This window comes from Pseudonaja textilis, chromosome 1 (genome assembly GCF_049901715.1).
Source record: "Pseudonaja textilis isolate UNSWEBS1 chromosome 1, rPseTex1.2, whole genome shotgun sequence".
NCBI lineage: Eukaryota > Metazoa > Chordata > Lepidosauria > Squamata > Elapidae > Pseudonaja > Pseudonaja textilis.
In genome coordinates, this window is record NC_141990.1 from 238,747,600 (window position 1) to 238,760,574 (window position 12,975).

Below are 12,975 nucleotides of genomic sequence, written 5' to 3' on the forward strand. Positions count from 1 at the left end.
TTAGGACACTTAGATCCCTTTCACAGTTACTATTGCCACCTATTCTATACCTATGCGTTTGATTTTCTTGCCTAAGTGCAGGACCTTACTTTTTTCACCACTGAATTGCATCTCGTTCAAGGACCCAGTGTTCAAGTCTGTGAAGATCCTTCTCAATTTTGAGTCTGTCTTCCAAAGAGCTAGCCCCAGCTTGTTGTCTGCAATTTTGATGAGTTCTCCTTCTATTTTCTCATCTGGATAATTTATGAAGATGTTGAAAAGCACTGAGACCAAGAGAGAATCTTGAGCTACCCCACTGCATACTTCCCTTCATATGCTGGGTGCAGTTGGTCAGCCATCTGGTGGTGGTATTATCTATCCCACATTGTAGTATCTTAACAAGAAGTAGGATGTGATCTACTTTATCAGATAGCTTACTGAAGTCTAGACAGACAATATTTGGACTTATAACTTTGTTCTATCCTCAGGAAACTCCTTTTATTATTCCCATCTAGGGGGATTCTTCTGGACATGTTCATGCTCATGATGAAGAATTTGTCTTCCTTCTGGAAGCATCATCCAATCTTCAAGTTTGAGTTGTCCATTTCCTTTACATCAGCATCATAGCTTTTTACTATTTGCTTGATAGATAAATGACATTAAGAAAAACAGAGATTTGTGAGTGGGCTGAAGTGAGTGACTTTGGAAAAGGTCTGGTAGATGCAGCCTGAGATATAAGTTATGTTTTCCTTTATGATATTTTGCTTACACTGTATTTAATATGCCAGTGGTCAGAAGTGGAGCAGATAGGAGAAAAGCTTTAGGTTGTTTCAGAAACTGCTGAAAAGTTATAAAAACCATCAGTTCTACTGTACATTTATAGCATTTAGTTTTGTTGAAGAGGGCTATAATCCTACTATTTTTACCTGGAAATTGGTTTCATTAAACCCAATTTGCATTTGAACAGGTACATTCTTGTTGCACTCTGCAAATACTAATTTATCCTCATTTTACATATATTGACAAAAGTGCTTACATTGTTGATTTTGTAAGGGTATGTGTGTGTGTGCTTGTGTAAAAAAATTTGTTCTTGTATTATTTGCATGGAAAGGTTATTGTTTAATCTTCTATAAATCTTATTTATGTTTAGCTGCAGTAAACGGGCAAGACCAATTCTGAATAGATATGCAGAGAATAGATTTGTTCAAGTAATTCCTTTGCTTAATTCTGCATAGACATGCAGGGAGTAGCACCCTTGCTTATTTCGGAGGGCAGACTTATTTGAAAGTCTGATTTGGTTGATCTTCCCAAAGGCCCATTTAGAGTCTGACAAACAAGCTACATAGTGGGTCTATTTGTTGGACAAAAGATATTGCTTGTACTGTATGAGACCTATCTCTGAAATAGCTATGCACTTGTACTGAATTCTGAAATGTTGTCATTCAGTTTTGCATATGTCTTCATTGTTCATGTGAAATGTGCTGTCTGATTTGAGTGAGAATGAACAAAGAGCAAGCAGAAAAGTAAACAGTAAAGGTCTGGTCTTAGAGAACTAAACTATTCGTGCTACACAAGCTGCCCTAGATTTCTCAAAGAAGGGGAAATCAAGGTCTTATATTTTCCTTATATTGTCAGGAACCAAAATATTTCAAATCAGTCCTGTATATTAGGAAGTTATGTGTATAAAATGAATACCCTTAGCTCTGTGCCAACGTAATAACTATAAACATAATAACTACAAACATATTTCTACTTAAAGTAGTAAAGTAAAATATTGTTTCATGAGGCAAGGTAGTCTGTATTTTCAATTCAATCAGAATAGAGCTGGAAGGCACCTTGGAGGTCTTCTAGTCCAACCCCCTGTTCAGGCAGGAGATGGTATACAATTTGAGACAAGTAGCTGTCCAGTCTCTTCTTAAAAACCTCCAGTGATGAAGTACCCACAACTTCTGAAGACAAGCTATTCCACTGATTAATTGTTCTCACTGTTAGGAAGTGTCTCCTTAATTCCAGGTTGCTTCTTTCCTTGATTAATTCCCATCCATTGTTTCTTGTCTTACCTTCCAGTGCTTGACCTCCTCTTCTTTATAGCAGCCCCTCAAATACTGGAATACTGCTATCATGTCTCCTTCTTTTTTCTAGACTAGCCAAACCCAAATCCTGCAACCATTCTTGTTTTAGTCTCCAGGCCTTTAATCATCCTAGTTGCTCTTCTCTGCACTTTTTCTAAAGTCTCATCATCTTTTTTGTAATGTGACCAAAACTGGATGCAGTATTACAGGTATGGTCTTACTAAGGCTTTATAAACCAATACTAATACTTCACCTGTTTTTGACTCTGTGCCTCTGTTTATACAGCCAAGAATTGTATTATCATTTTTTGGCAGCGGCTGCACACTGCTGGCTCATATTTAAGTGATCATCCACTAGGATTCCAAGGTCCCTCTCACAGTTACTGTTTTTGACCCAGGTTTTGACTAATCTGTACCTTTGGTTTTTCCTGCCTAGGTGTAAAACCTTGCTTCACATTGAAAGCAAAGTATAATGCCTATGAAGCTAATGTTTAAAAGATGAAAATATTTGCATACAACTGACACATTTCATATGGAGCATGATTAGCAAAATCTAGTAAGCATGTTCTTTGTTCCAGAGGTGGTATTCAGCAGGTTCTGACCAGTTCTGGAGAACCAGTAGTGGAAATTTTGAGTAGTTCAGAGAACCAGCAAATACCACCTCTGACTGCCCCCCCATCTATTCTCTGCCTCCCGAGTCCCAGCTGATTGGACGGAGCTGGAAATCGGGTTAGTGGGATGGGGAGGGGATGGGATTTTGCAGTAATCTTCCCTCAGGAGTGGGGAGGGAATGGAGATTTTACAATATACTTCCTCTATCACACCCACCAAGCCATGCCCACAGAACTGGTAGTAAAAAAAAATTGAATCCCACCACTGCTATGTTCCTGCCTGAATGCCTTATAGGAATTGATTTGACTAGGTGAAATAATTGGCCCAGCCTCCCCTCAGTGTCAGTTATAAGGGTGGCATTGGCATAAAGGTTTTGCCACATTATTTTATATCCAATATGACTGGTTGATAAAATACTATATATTTTACTACCACAAATGCTGAAGGCTATATCATTCCTATATAATAATAAAACTAAACTATCATGAAAGTACAGTGTTATAAAAATAGCTTAGTTTTGAATTGCCCTGTTCAATAAATTTCCTGCTGTAAGATGTGCTGTGTGCAATTTTTGACAGCAAGAAGAATGCCAGTGATAAGATAATGGAGAATATTATTGTATTCTTTCATATATTTCTCAGCTTTGAAGTCTTCAGTTCTGCCTTCTAAAATATAGATGATGCACCTTTCTATCCAGCATATCTCAGCTTTGGGCATACTTTAAATGAAAGAACGAGGTTGCCGTGCTCTTTTCATTTTAATTACAGAAACTCCGGTATTCTGCTGTCCCAAAACTATGCCTGGCTGATTGCTAACAAGTTCAGTAGAGGGTACATGCTCTCTGAAGAACAGCAAAATATAGTATTGTAAAGAGGAGCACTAGATCAAAAGAATAAGTTCTTTCCATTCTTACATTTCTAGAAGTAGTAGCACAGATTTTTAATAGATGTTCTTTAAGCTAATTTTGTCTCATTTCTTAATTATTTATTCATTGGATTTAAATCTGCCTTTTAAAAAGCAACAAGAATATAAAATATAAGTAAGTGACAATGAAACCAAAATACAGATAAAATCCCAACGTTCAGTAAAACAAAATAAATGAACAATTATATTTAATGGTTAAAAGCTTGGCAGAAGAGATGTACTTTTAGCACCTCCAAAATATTGGGGTTTTAAGAGCCAAATCTATCTCCTTAGGGAGTACATCCTTCATCTGGGAATCACCCAAGAAAAGAAACTTTGAAGCATACCAGATGAATATAATTCTAGCAGTGGAGATGTCTTCAAAGTGGTTCATCGAAGAGACCAGGAAAGTTTCTTATAATATGTGATCATGTACGTACAATAATACTGAGGTGGCCTCAAGAAGGAATTCAGTAACCTTTATGTAAACATCAATTTAGTTAGAAGGGAATGAAGAAAAAACTTAAGTTCACAATAAAGTAGCATTCCTGATATCTCTTTCCTGAATTTGCCTACTTCAAAAGGCTGCCATATAGTCAGGACTTAGTGTTTAGGGTCTTGAAAGTCAGGGCCAATACCTTGTGTGGTGTGGTGGACAATTGTGAGTCAATCATGTCTTTTCATACAGGATTGATATCATCCCTACATTTGTTTTTGACTGGTTGGCACATTTTGCACCAGTGACAATTTCTGGGTGCTTTTCAAGAATGCTCCCATATACAGTACTTTGCAATAATGAGGGTGGTTGACACCCAAAGTATAGGGAATTGATATTAAATCTGGCTAACTCAGGAAGAGTCAAAGCTGTAAAAGTGTTTCTTGACACAACCACCATTTATAAATCAAGGGGCAGTTTGAGATCAAGTAGCATTCATAAGCCGCAAAGCTGTTCTTTCTGGGAAAAGACAAAGCTACCCTGAGCAAACTTTATCTCAACTCAAAGATCTTTTTTTTTTAATCAACTCACTCTCAATCTTTCTGGGTTTAGTTTCAGTTTGCTTTCTGACACCTGGCTCATTACTGAGGTTGGACAACATTGTACCAATTACTCTCTTGGATTAGAAGATAAAAAGATTAGAAGAACGGAATGTCATTGGCCTATTGATAGCATCCAGTTAAAAAACTCTTACACAGAAGTTACACAAACTGAACAACTCTCTGTCATAATTTGAAAATCATGAATCTGAATATGTCAATAACAAATTCAGATTTATTTTTCCACGTATATGCATGCATACCTTAGAAACTGACATGTTAGCGTTTCTTCTTAAATTGATGAAAGCTGACCTTGTAATAACTATTTAATGACCATCATATATCTAGTTATACACAGCTGGAATATGATTCATGAAACAAAAATAATGCAAATTTTAAGTGAAACTTCAGAAATATTTGTGTGAATTTTTGGAATATGTTATGTTTTCTTTCTCATGGACAGATACATACATACAGATAGATTTATAAAAACAGTCCACTCATAAATTATAATTAAGGTGGTATACATCAAATAAAATAATTTTAAAACAATAAGATAAAAAATGAATTAAAAACAGACCACTAACAAATCACAATTAGCACATAAACACAAGCTGGCTTTGCTTCAGGCTTTAGTATTTATATGTAACATCTTAATCCTCTTCTGGACTCTCTTCTCTACTTTTGACCTAATACATAAAGGTTAGTGCAAACATTCAGGATTAACAGCAACTGATCAAGGGAGTTTAAATAAGCAGCACCGAACTGTTCATCCCCTTCTTGTTTCTTTCTTTTTGATATGTGTCATCAAATCAGTGTCAATTGACCACATAGATAGACCTTTTCTGTGATGTTCTGTCCTATCAGTAGCACCCATAGTTTACTAAATAGTAAGAACCAAATGTTATTTTACTTCATTTGTACTCGTGTCTGCTGTTGTTGGTAGACTAAAGATACAAACATTTCATCATCAGTTTGGGTTTGTGCCAGTAAATGCACCGTTACAACAATATTAAGCATGTTGCTACCCTGCTAGACTTTTTGAAAGAAATGAAGAAATAACATTCTATTGAAATTATATTTTATTTATTAGATTTATGTGCCACCCATCTTGTCTAGACAAGTCTTTATTTGAAAAAGTCTTTCATAAAACAGAGTGGCAAGAGAATCATAGCCACAGTTTATGGAAATAAAACTAAAACAATTAAGTCATCCAATGCTCTTCTTTTATTTATTTTTTACGTTAATGCTGCCCCTCATTCATGTGCCTATTAATAACATACATGCCACATTGTAGTTTAAGAAGTTTCCAGCAGACACAGTTAAACACTGCAACATTGCTGGTTAGATTTTTTTTAAAAATCATTCTTTGTGAATGCCCTGGGTTAATTTAGATCTCAGAAAACACATTAGGAAATTAAACAGTAATGCAAGCTAATTCAGATTTTAATTTGTCAAAAAGAACGATCTAGCCACATAGTTAATGTAAACAGAGGCACAGCACAGAAGAATTAATGAGGTTTCCCTTTCATTGAATCTTCAAGGAGTGTAGATAATTAGCTTCTTTTGTTATTATTGCAGGAAAATGCAGCATTGTCTGGAAGGTGTAAAATAGCTGTGGCTTCCTAAGTGATAATGTGCTTCATTTATCTTCTTCTAATAATTATTTACATTAAACCCTTCTAGGATGATGCTGCACAGCCACTGAATCTCTCTGCTAGACCCAAGACAGCAGAACCTGTCAAATCCCCGACGTCGCCAACGCAGAGCCTCTTCCCCACGTGTAAAACCAGCCCTGTGAATGTGGGCAATAAAAGCGGAATCCCCAGTCCCATTGGCGCGACTCTGGGAAGAGGATCTTCTCTAGGTACTCAAAGAGGAACAAATATGGGTCATTACAGATAGGGATGAGGTGTTTCTGGTCTTCTGTGGGCGTGCATGTGTGTGTGTGTGTGTGTGTGTGTATGTGTGTGAATTGCAAAACCAGGTATATTCAAAGTTTCTTAACATTTACAAGGTGTTTGACATTTATAACATGGAAACTTTGTCATATTTATTAGGGCTTTGAGTTACATGGGAATCTGTAAGGGAAAGTAGTCCTTTCAATGTACCTTAAAGAGTAAACTAAAGGTAAATTTAAAAAACCTGTAAATTCTTTGAGTCATGCTCTGCTAGTCCACTGGAATGGGCGGCTTTATTAAATCTAATGAATAGTCATTCAACAACTATGGAGGTTCGGTTCTTCACATCTGAGACTGAAAAGGTTTTCAGATTGGGCATCGCCTTCTTTAAGGAGGTCCTATTAAATCTACCAGGTCCTTCTTAAAGCTACATCTTTTCCTGGGTTCATGCGGTAGCTACTTGTTCCCTGAAGAGGTTGGCAGTAGCCCAGAAACTTCCTTAATTCAAAGACACAACTTTCTGGACACACACAGATTCTCTACGGAGGGGCCATGAGATGTAGCTTGCATTGTCACATATGAGCTTCAAATGTCAATTTATTGGCACAGACGTTTTTTTTATTTATTATTCAAATGTATCGATGTGCCCATCTGCCCCAAATGGCAGCGCACAGTAATTAATAAGTCAGCCGATACAAAACAGATAAAAATCTTAAAAGATCAGTCATGAGTAACATAAAAAAAAATGTTATGGAACAACTCAGTAGAGATTGGTTTGTGACAGACTTCTTTTGGGATATTTTCCTAGTCCGAATGCTAACCAGTTCCAACCTTGGTAGACAAACAAGATCAAGTCAAGTAAATAATAAAGATACTGCTGAAAGTTTAAACAGTTTGAAAATTCTAATAAATCAAATCAAGGTGAGCAGTGAAAAATTGGAACTAAAATTAAATATAAAGATGATCAAACTAATGACAAGAGGCACAACAACCAAATTTAGAATTAACAATGAAGATATTAAGCGATCCACCATTTTAGGATCAAAAGTCAACAGTAAAGGAACAACTGTGAGATATACTGCACTGGATCTGGCGAACCGGTAGCAAAAATTTGGTGTGGGTCGTGGAACCAGAAATAAGTTCTGTCTGGCCACCCCCCCGATCCAGTCACCCTCCTGCCCGATGCTCTCTTACCCACCTGCCTGACATTAACCTAAGGTATTTCTTTTTTTTTTCCCACCTGACAATCAGCCGTAGATAAGATCAGCTGTGCTGGGATTCCCCTTGCTGAGTCCCAGGAAGGTAAAAAATGGAGGGAGAAGCTCAGCCCCCCCTCCATTTATTGCCTTCCAGAGCCCCAGAGGAGCCTTAGGGGAGCAAAAACGCCCCCCCCCAGAGGCTCTTCTGAGGCTAAGAAGCTCCCAAAATGGAGCTTGGGGGGGTGCTGTGTGCCCCTCCCATGCTCTGTTCCTTTTCTTCCTGAACCCCAGAGGAGCCTTAGGGGAGTAAAAAATGCCCCCTCCCCAAGGCTCCTCTGTGGCTAAGAAGCTCCCAAAAATGGGTGGGGGCTGCAAAAAAAAAGAGCCATGCCTACCCAGTCACATGACCACGCCCACCAAGCCACGCCCACAGAACCGGTAGTAAAAGTTTTTGAATCCCATCACAACCTATTATGCCTATATCTACAAAGATCAGAATAGTGCAGGCAATGATATTCTCTCGGACACTCAATGGAAGTGAATGTTGGATTTTGAAGAAGTGGGTTTGAAAGAGTATTGACACTTTTGAATGTTGATATTGGAGAAAACTCCTGAGAATGCCATGGTTAGCCAAGAATGGATCAGTTAACAAATCTCCAGGGTTTCACTTAAGGCACAAATAACCACTCTCAAATTATCCTAGTTCAGACCTATTATGTGAAGACCTGTAGAGCAGCAGTCCCCAAACTTTGCAGCTTGGAGGTCCAGCTATGGAGAGAAAGCGGAACTGGGTTACCTGAGCGGTGGGCCAGTACATGCATGTGTACACAGCTCCACTTGCACGAGTAATAGGCTGGCATGCACTTGCATGTGTGCAGCTCATTTTGGGTAAGTTGAGCAATGCATGCATGAGGTTCCAAATAGGCCACCGCCCAGTAGTGGGCCATGGTCCAGGGATTGGAGACCCCTGATCTAGAGAGCTCTGTAGAGAATGATCTGATGCTAGGAAAGGTGGAAGGAAGAGAAGACCATCAGTAAGGTGGACAGCAATGGGTGTATTGTTGGAAGATCTGAAGGATCAGTGTCGGAGCCAATTCATCCTGGAGAAAACCTATGTGGTAACTCAGAACTGATACTGATTTGTTGGCCCATTATTAATTATTAATATTTCAATGGTTCTGCAAAAACTGGAATGTAAAATTTTAATCAACTTTGGTGTTTGCTTTTGTTGTCCCATTCAAGAAGTAATTTCTAAGCACTCTACAAAGCAGTCATTCAAAAAGCACACTGCAATAATCCAGATGTATTGTAACTCAATCATATATTATCCTGGTCAATCTAAAGTCTCAAGAAACCTACCTAAACTGGGCAAAAGCATGTAGTTTAAATATTTCACACTAAATTATTGTTATGCTTTGATGGAAACATAGACAAGTAATCTTTTATACAATTAAATCCAACAGTGGAAGTAACAATTATTTATTTAATACTCATACCTACTTACTTCTGATCAGAGCTGGAATTAAAACGTATCGTTTCAGTTTATTTGCAGTTTTGCGTTTATATTGTGATAATCCACACAGATACAGTATGCTGTGAAACCCCATTTTGTGGTCATAACAATTCAATATTATTCAAAATAGACATTAGATTAAAAGAGCATCATAGAAAGTTTGCATCATAGTTGTACCTCATTCTCCATTTCAAAAGTTGCTTCATTAGATGCTTTCTATGATAAAAAAATGTTAAAAGATAAAAGCTTTATCTTATTTTCTTCCTCATCTCCAATCACTGAATATTGTGGTAAAAATTGAACTGGACTTAATTATTTTATGTTCTGTAAGGTTCATGGTTGAATGTAGTTTACATGAATTTTTGGGTTCAACTTAATAGCTTCATAATAGAAAAACAAATGAAACAGCAATCAGTTATATCAGTTAGTACTTGGAAATATTAACCTCTGTAAGAAAACATAATATGAATTTTTCATGAATGTCAGTTAATAAAATAAATTTACAAATACAAAGCAAAAAACATGTAGGTGCAATTTGATCCTTTGCGCTAGGATTGAAACATTTGCTGAAATTCTCACTTTAAAAGGCATCAAATGTTTTGATTAAATCATTAATATAATAATTTTTGTTAATTGCTTCAGGAGAGGTTATATCTGATTGAACATCACTCAGGATGGAAAACAAAATTACAGCTGTTGCCCAAATCTAAAATTGCTATCCATTTTAATGTTAAAGATACAGGCTTTAATATGTGCAGCAGCTGAAATCTATATATATAAAAGCAAAATATCACTCATGCATCATCACAAAATCTCCAGAACTCTAAAGCCTACAAACTTGAAATTTGGCACATATGTTTCTCTTGGCTTCTAGGTGCTCACTAAGAAAGGATTTTTCAAAATGACCATCAGAGCATTCATATTTTGTATATTATTATTAACACTCTCTGATGCTAAGGAGTTCTACTCCCTCTCCCCACCTGAAAAGAAATCTGTTCCAAATGCAAAACACAACCAGAGGAGAGGAATTTCAGTTTTAGTTTCACAGCACCAAGCAGCTTTAGTACAGAACAGTTGAGCTAAGCCATGCCCAGGCACCTTGCTGTCTCCTTCTTACTCACAAAGTAAATACTCTTTTAATTTCCAAACAGCCCTCAACTCTCTCACACACTAACAGAACACCAGCCAGATGAATACCGATGGATGCTGCTAGGCAGAGGCAGATCCCCCCCCGCCTTATTTTCCTCCCCCAAAACTAAGCCAGACCACATAGTTGCGTAGCGAAGCATGGGTATGGAGTAGTTATAATATATGTCTGTGCCTGTGCCTGTGTGCCTGTATATGAATCTCTTGAAAAGAGGATATTTGAATGCACTCTTATAATCCCTTTTTTCCCTAGACATCCTTTCCAGTCTTAACTCACCTGCCCTATTTGGGGACCAGGACACTGTAATGAAAGCAATTCAGGAGGCTCGAAAGATGAGAGAACAAATCCAGCGGGAGCAGCAGCAGCAACAGCAACAACAACCACATATTGATGGAAAGCTTCCCACCCTGAATAGTATGGGCCTAAACAACTGTAGGGCTGAAAAGGTAACACAATAACTCTTTCACCCTTCTTGCTGCTAAATTTATTTGCAAGGTTTACCTTGTGAATAGCTACTTAATTCCAAGAAAGCAATTCCAATATATTACAGTTTTTAATTATTTTTTTGTAATAATTGTAATGTAGGTCTTGAGGGCCCAGGGAGAAAAAAAAAGTAGAACTAGATTGACCAGAACAATATTTTTCCACAAGAAAAGTTTATTCAGGGTTCCAGTGGCACCAACACGGAATGTCATTCCTCCCTCCCACTCATTCTGCACTGTATGAGAATCAATGTATGTATCACAAATTGGCCAAAGTTTCATTTGAAGAATGGCAGATGATTTAGATGGGTGAGTAATTAAGAGCCCTGTCTCAATCTCATCTCAGTGATGTTCTGTGAGTGCTGTCCCAGAAAACTTTTCTTTTATATTAAGTTTCCAAATTAGAGAAATATACGGTACAAATAGTAGCAGTATGGATTAGAGTTGGTTTTCAGTTGGATACTGGACTCCATTTGTCTAGTATCTCCTTTCCAGGGACATGCCCCCAATAAGCACAGTAGGAATATACAAAGAATTCTTTCTGCTAGTTGTCACTCTGTTTTCTAATTGGTATTTCATGGCATACTGCTAGGGCGTGCTAGGTTACCTGGCACTTCAGTAGAGTCATAATAGCTCGCAGTAGAGTTTTCTTTATTTAATGTCTCATAGTACTACTACAGTGCCTTGTCAAACAATCTAACTGTTGTTTTGGAAGGTAAAAAAAACACTTTCTTTTTCTTCAGTTTTTCTGAAAGAAAAGGAAAGTATTTCAGGTCCTTGGTTATTTTCTGCACCTTTTTGGTCTCTAAAACCAGGGTTGATGTGTGGCCTACAAAAATCCAGATAACCACTAGGTGGCAGGAAAGAGTCACAGAAAAATTCTGTATTTTTGCCATTCCCTATTGATGTGAATATTTACACCTCAGATATGCCAACACTTTTATTAGCTAGGGCAGGGTTCTATTTTGTATAGGAAACTTTCATTTAAGCTCATCTTCAGGAGAGAGAATGTGAAGCAGTGCTAATTCCTGGTTTAATACATAAGAATCACATTTTTACGTTCAAATTGGATCATATTTTTCCATTATTACATGTATTTACTACAGAATAAGATGAACTACAATAAATTATTTCCTATTACATTGTTTTATTTATTCTGTAATTTATTTATAGAATTTATTGGCCACCCATCTTACCAGAGGGTAATTCTGGGCAGCTATATTTTTAATATATTTTACCACCTTCCTTCTAAATATAACATATTCAGAATGACTGTACTGAATTGTTGTTCAGAACTGAAGCTTGCATACTTGATGTAGAGTTCAAAAGACCCAGATGAAAAGAACAAGGAATACATGCACAAGCTTTAGCTGATGCCCAATCTTTCTTCTGTCTTTGAATAACATTCCCGGTGTGCAGTTTAATTGGGAATTCTCGATATTTATAGTTGTTAATATCAGCTGTAGATATTTCATACAAGAGAGTTAACGTTTTAGAACAATTCTTAGGAAAAATAATCTACATATGCAAGGAGATAATGTTGCTTAATTTGAAATTTAGTCTGCAGACTTGGGCAATTTTTTAATTTTTTTTTTGGCTTTGCTTATAGATTTTTGGTCAAACAAACTAAATAAGTATCTATTGTAGCAAAGTATTGGAAGCAGGCAATTCTCTCTAAGGAATACAGACATATCTATGAAATAATTTAAGATATAGTATGTCTATAATTTGCTTCCTTGCAGGATAGGTAAGAGCATTTTTCAGATACCACAGGAATCATTATTTCCTGTACAGTAATAGTGGACAATATACAATGTTATTATTCTGGGTGACTCAGGACAAAATTTTTATGCAGTCTTTCAACAGAAGACAACAGCTTTGATTATGAGATGAAGCAGGGTAAAAAGGAATAGGCAACCAGTAAAATGCCTGTTACTATCTTTCACAGTCATCTATCTCAATCAAATGTGAAATGAAAAATATGTTAGATCTTGTAGTATTAGTAGTACCGGTAGTTTTTATTACATATTACTGCTGTGTTATTATATCAGGATTTAGTGAGTTTATAAGTACATGTGTGTGTATTAATATTATACATACTTTCTCTCCCCCTCTTTCCTTTTCTTTTTCTCC

The 12,975-nt window shown here is 36.9% G+C and overlaps 1 protein-coding gene across 12 annotated transcripts in view; it reads left to right on the top strand.

Annotated features, from left to right (window-relative positions):
• Positions 1 to 12,975, top strand: part of SOX6 (SRY-box transcription factor 6) — a 465,066-nt gene that overhangs the window by 394,050 nt on the left and 58,041 nt on the right. For all 12 annotated transcript variants that reach the window (XM_087921050.1, XM_087921045.1, XM_087921043.1 and 9 more), the window contains 2 exons: positions 6,287 to 6,467; positions 10,613 to 10,806. In XM_087921050.1, coding sequence (XP_087777176.1) covers positions 6,287 to 6,467; positions 10,613 to 10,806 — 375 coding nt within the window. The remainder of the gene's footprint in view (positions 1 to 6,286; positions 6,468 to 10,612; positions 10,807 to 12,975) is intronic.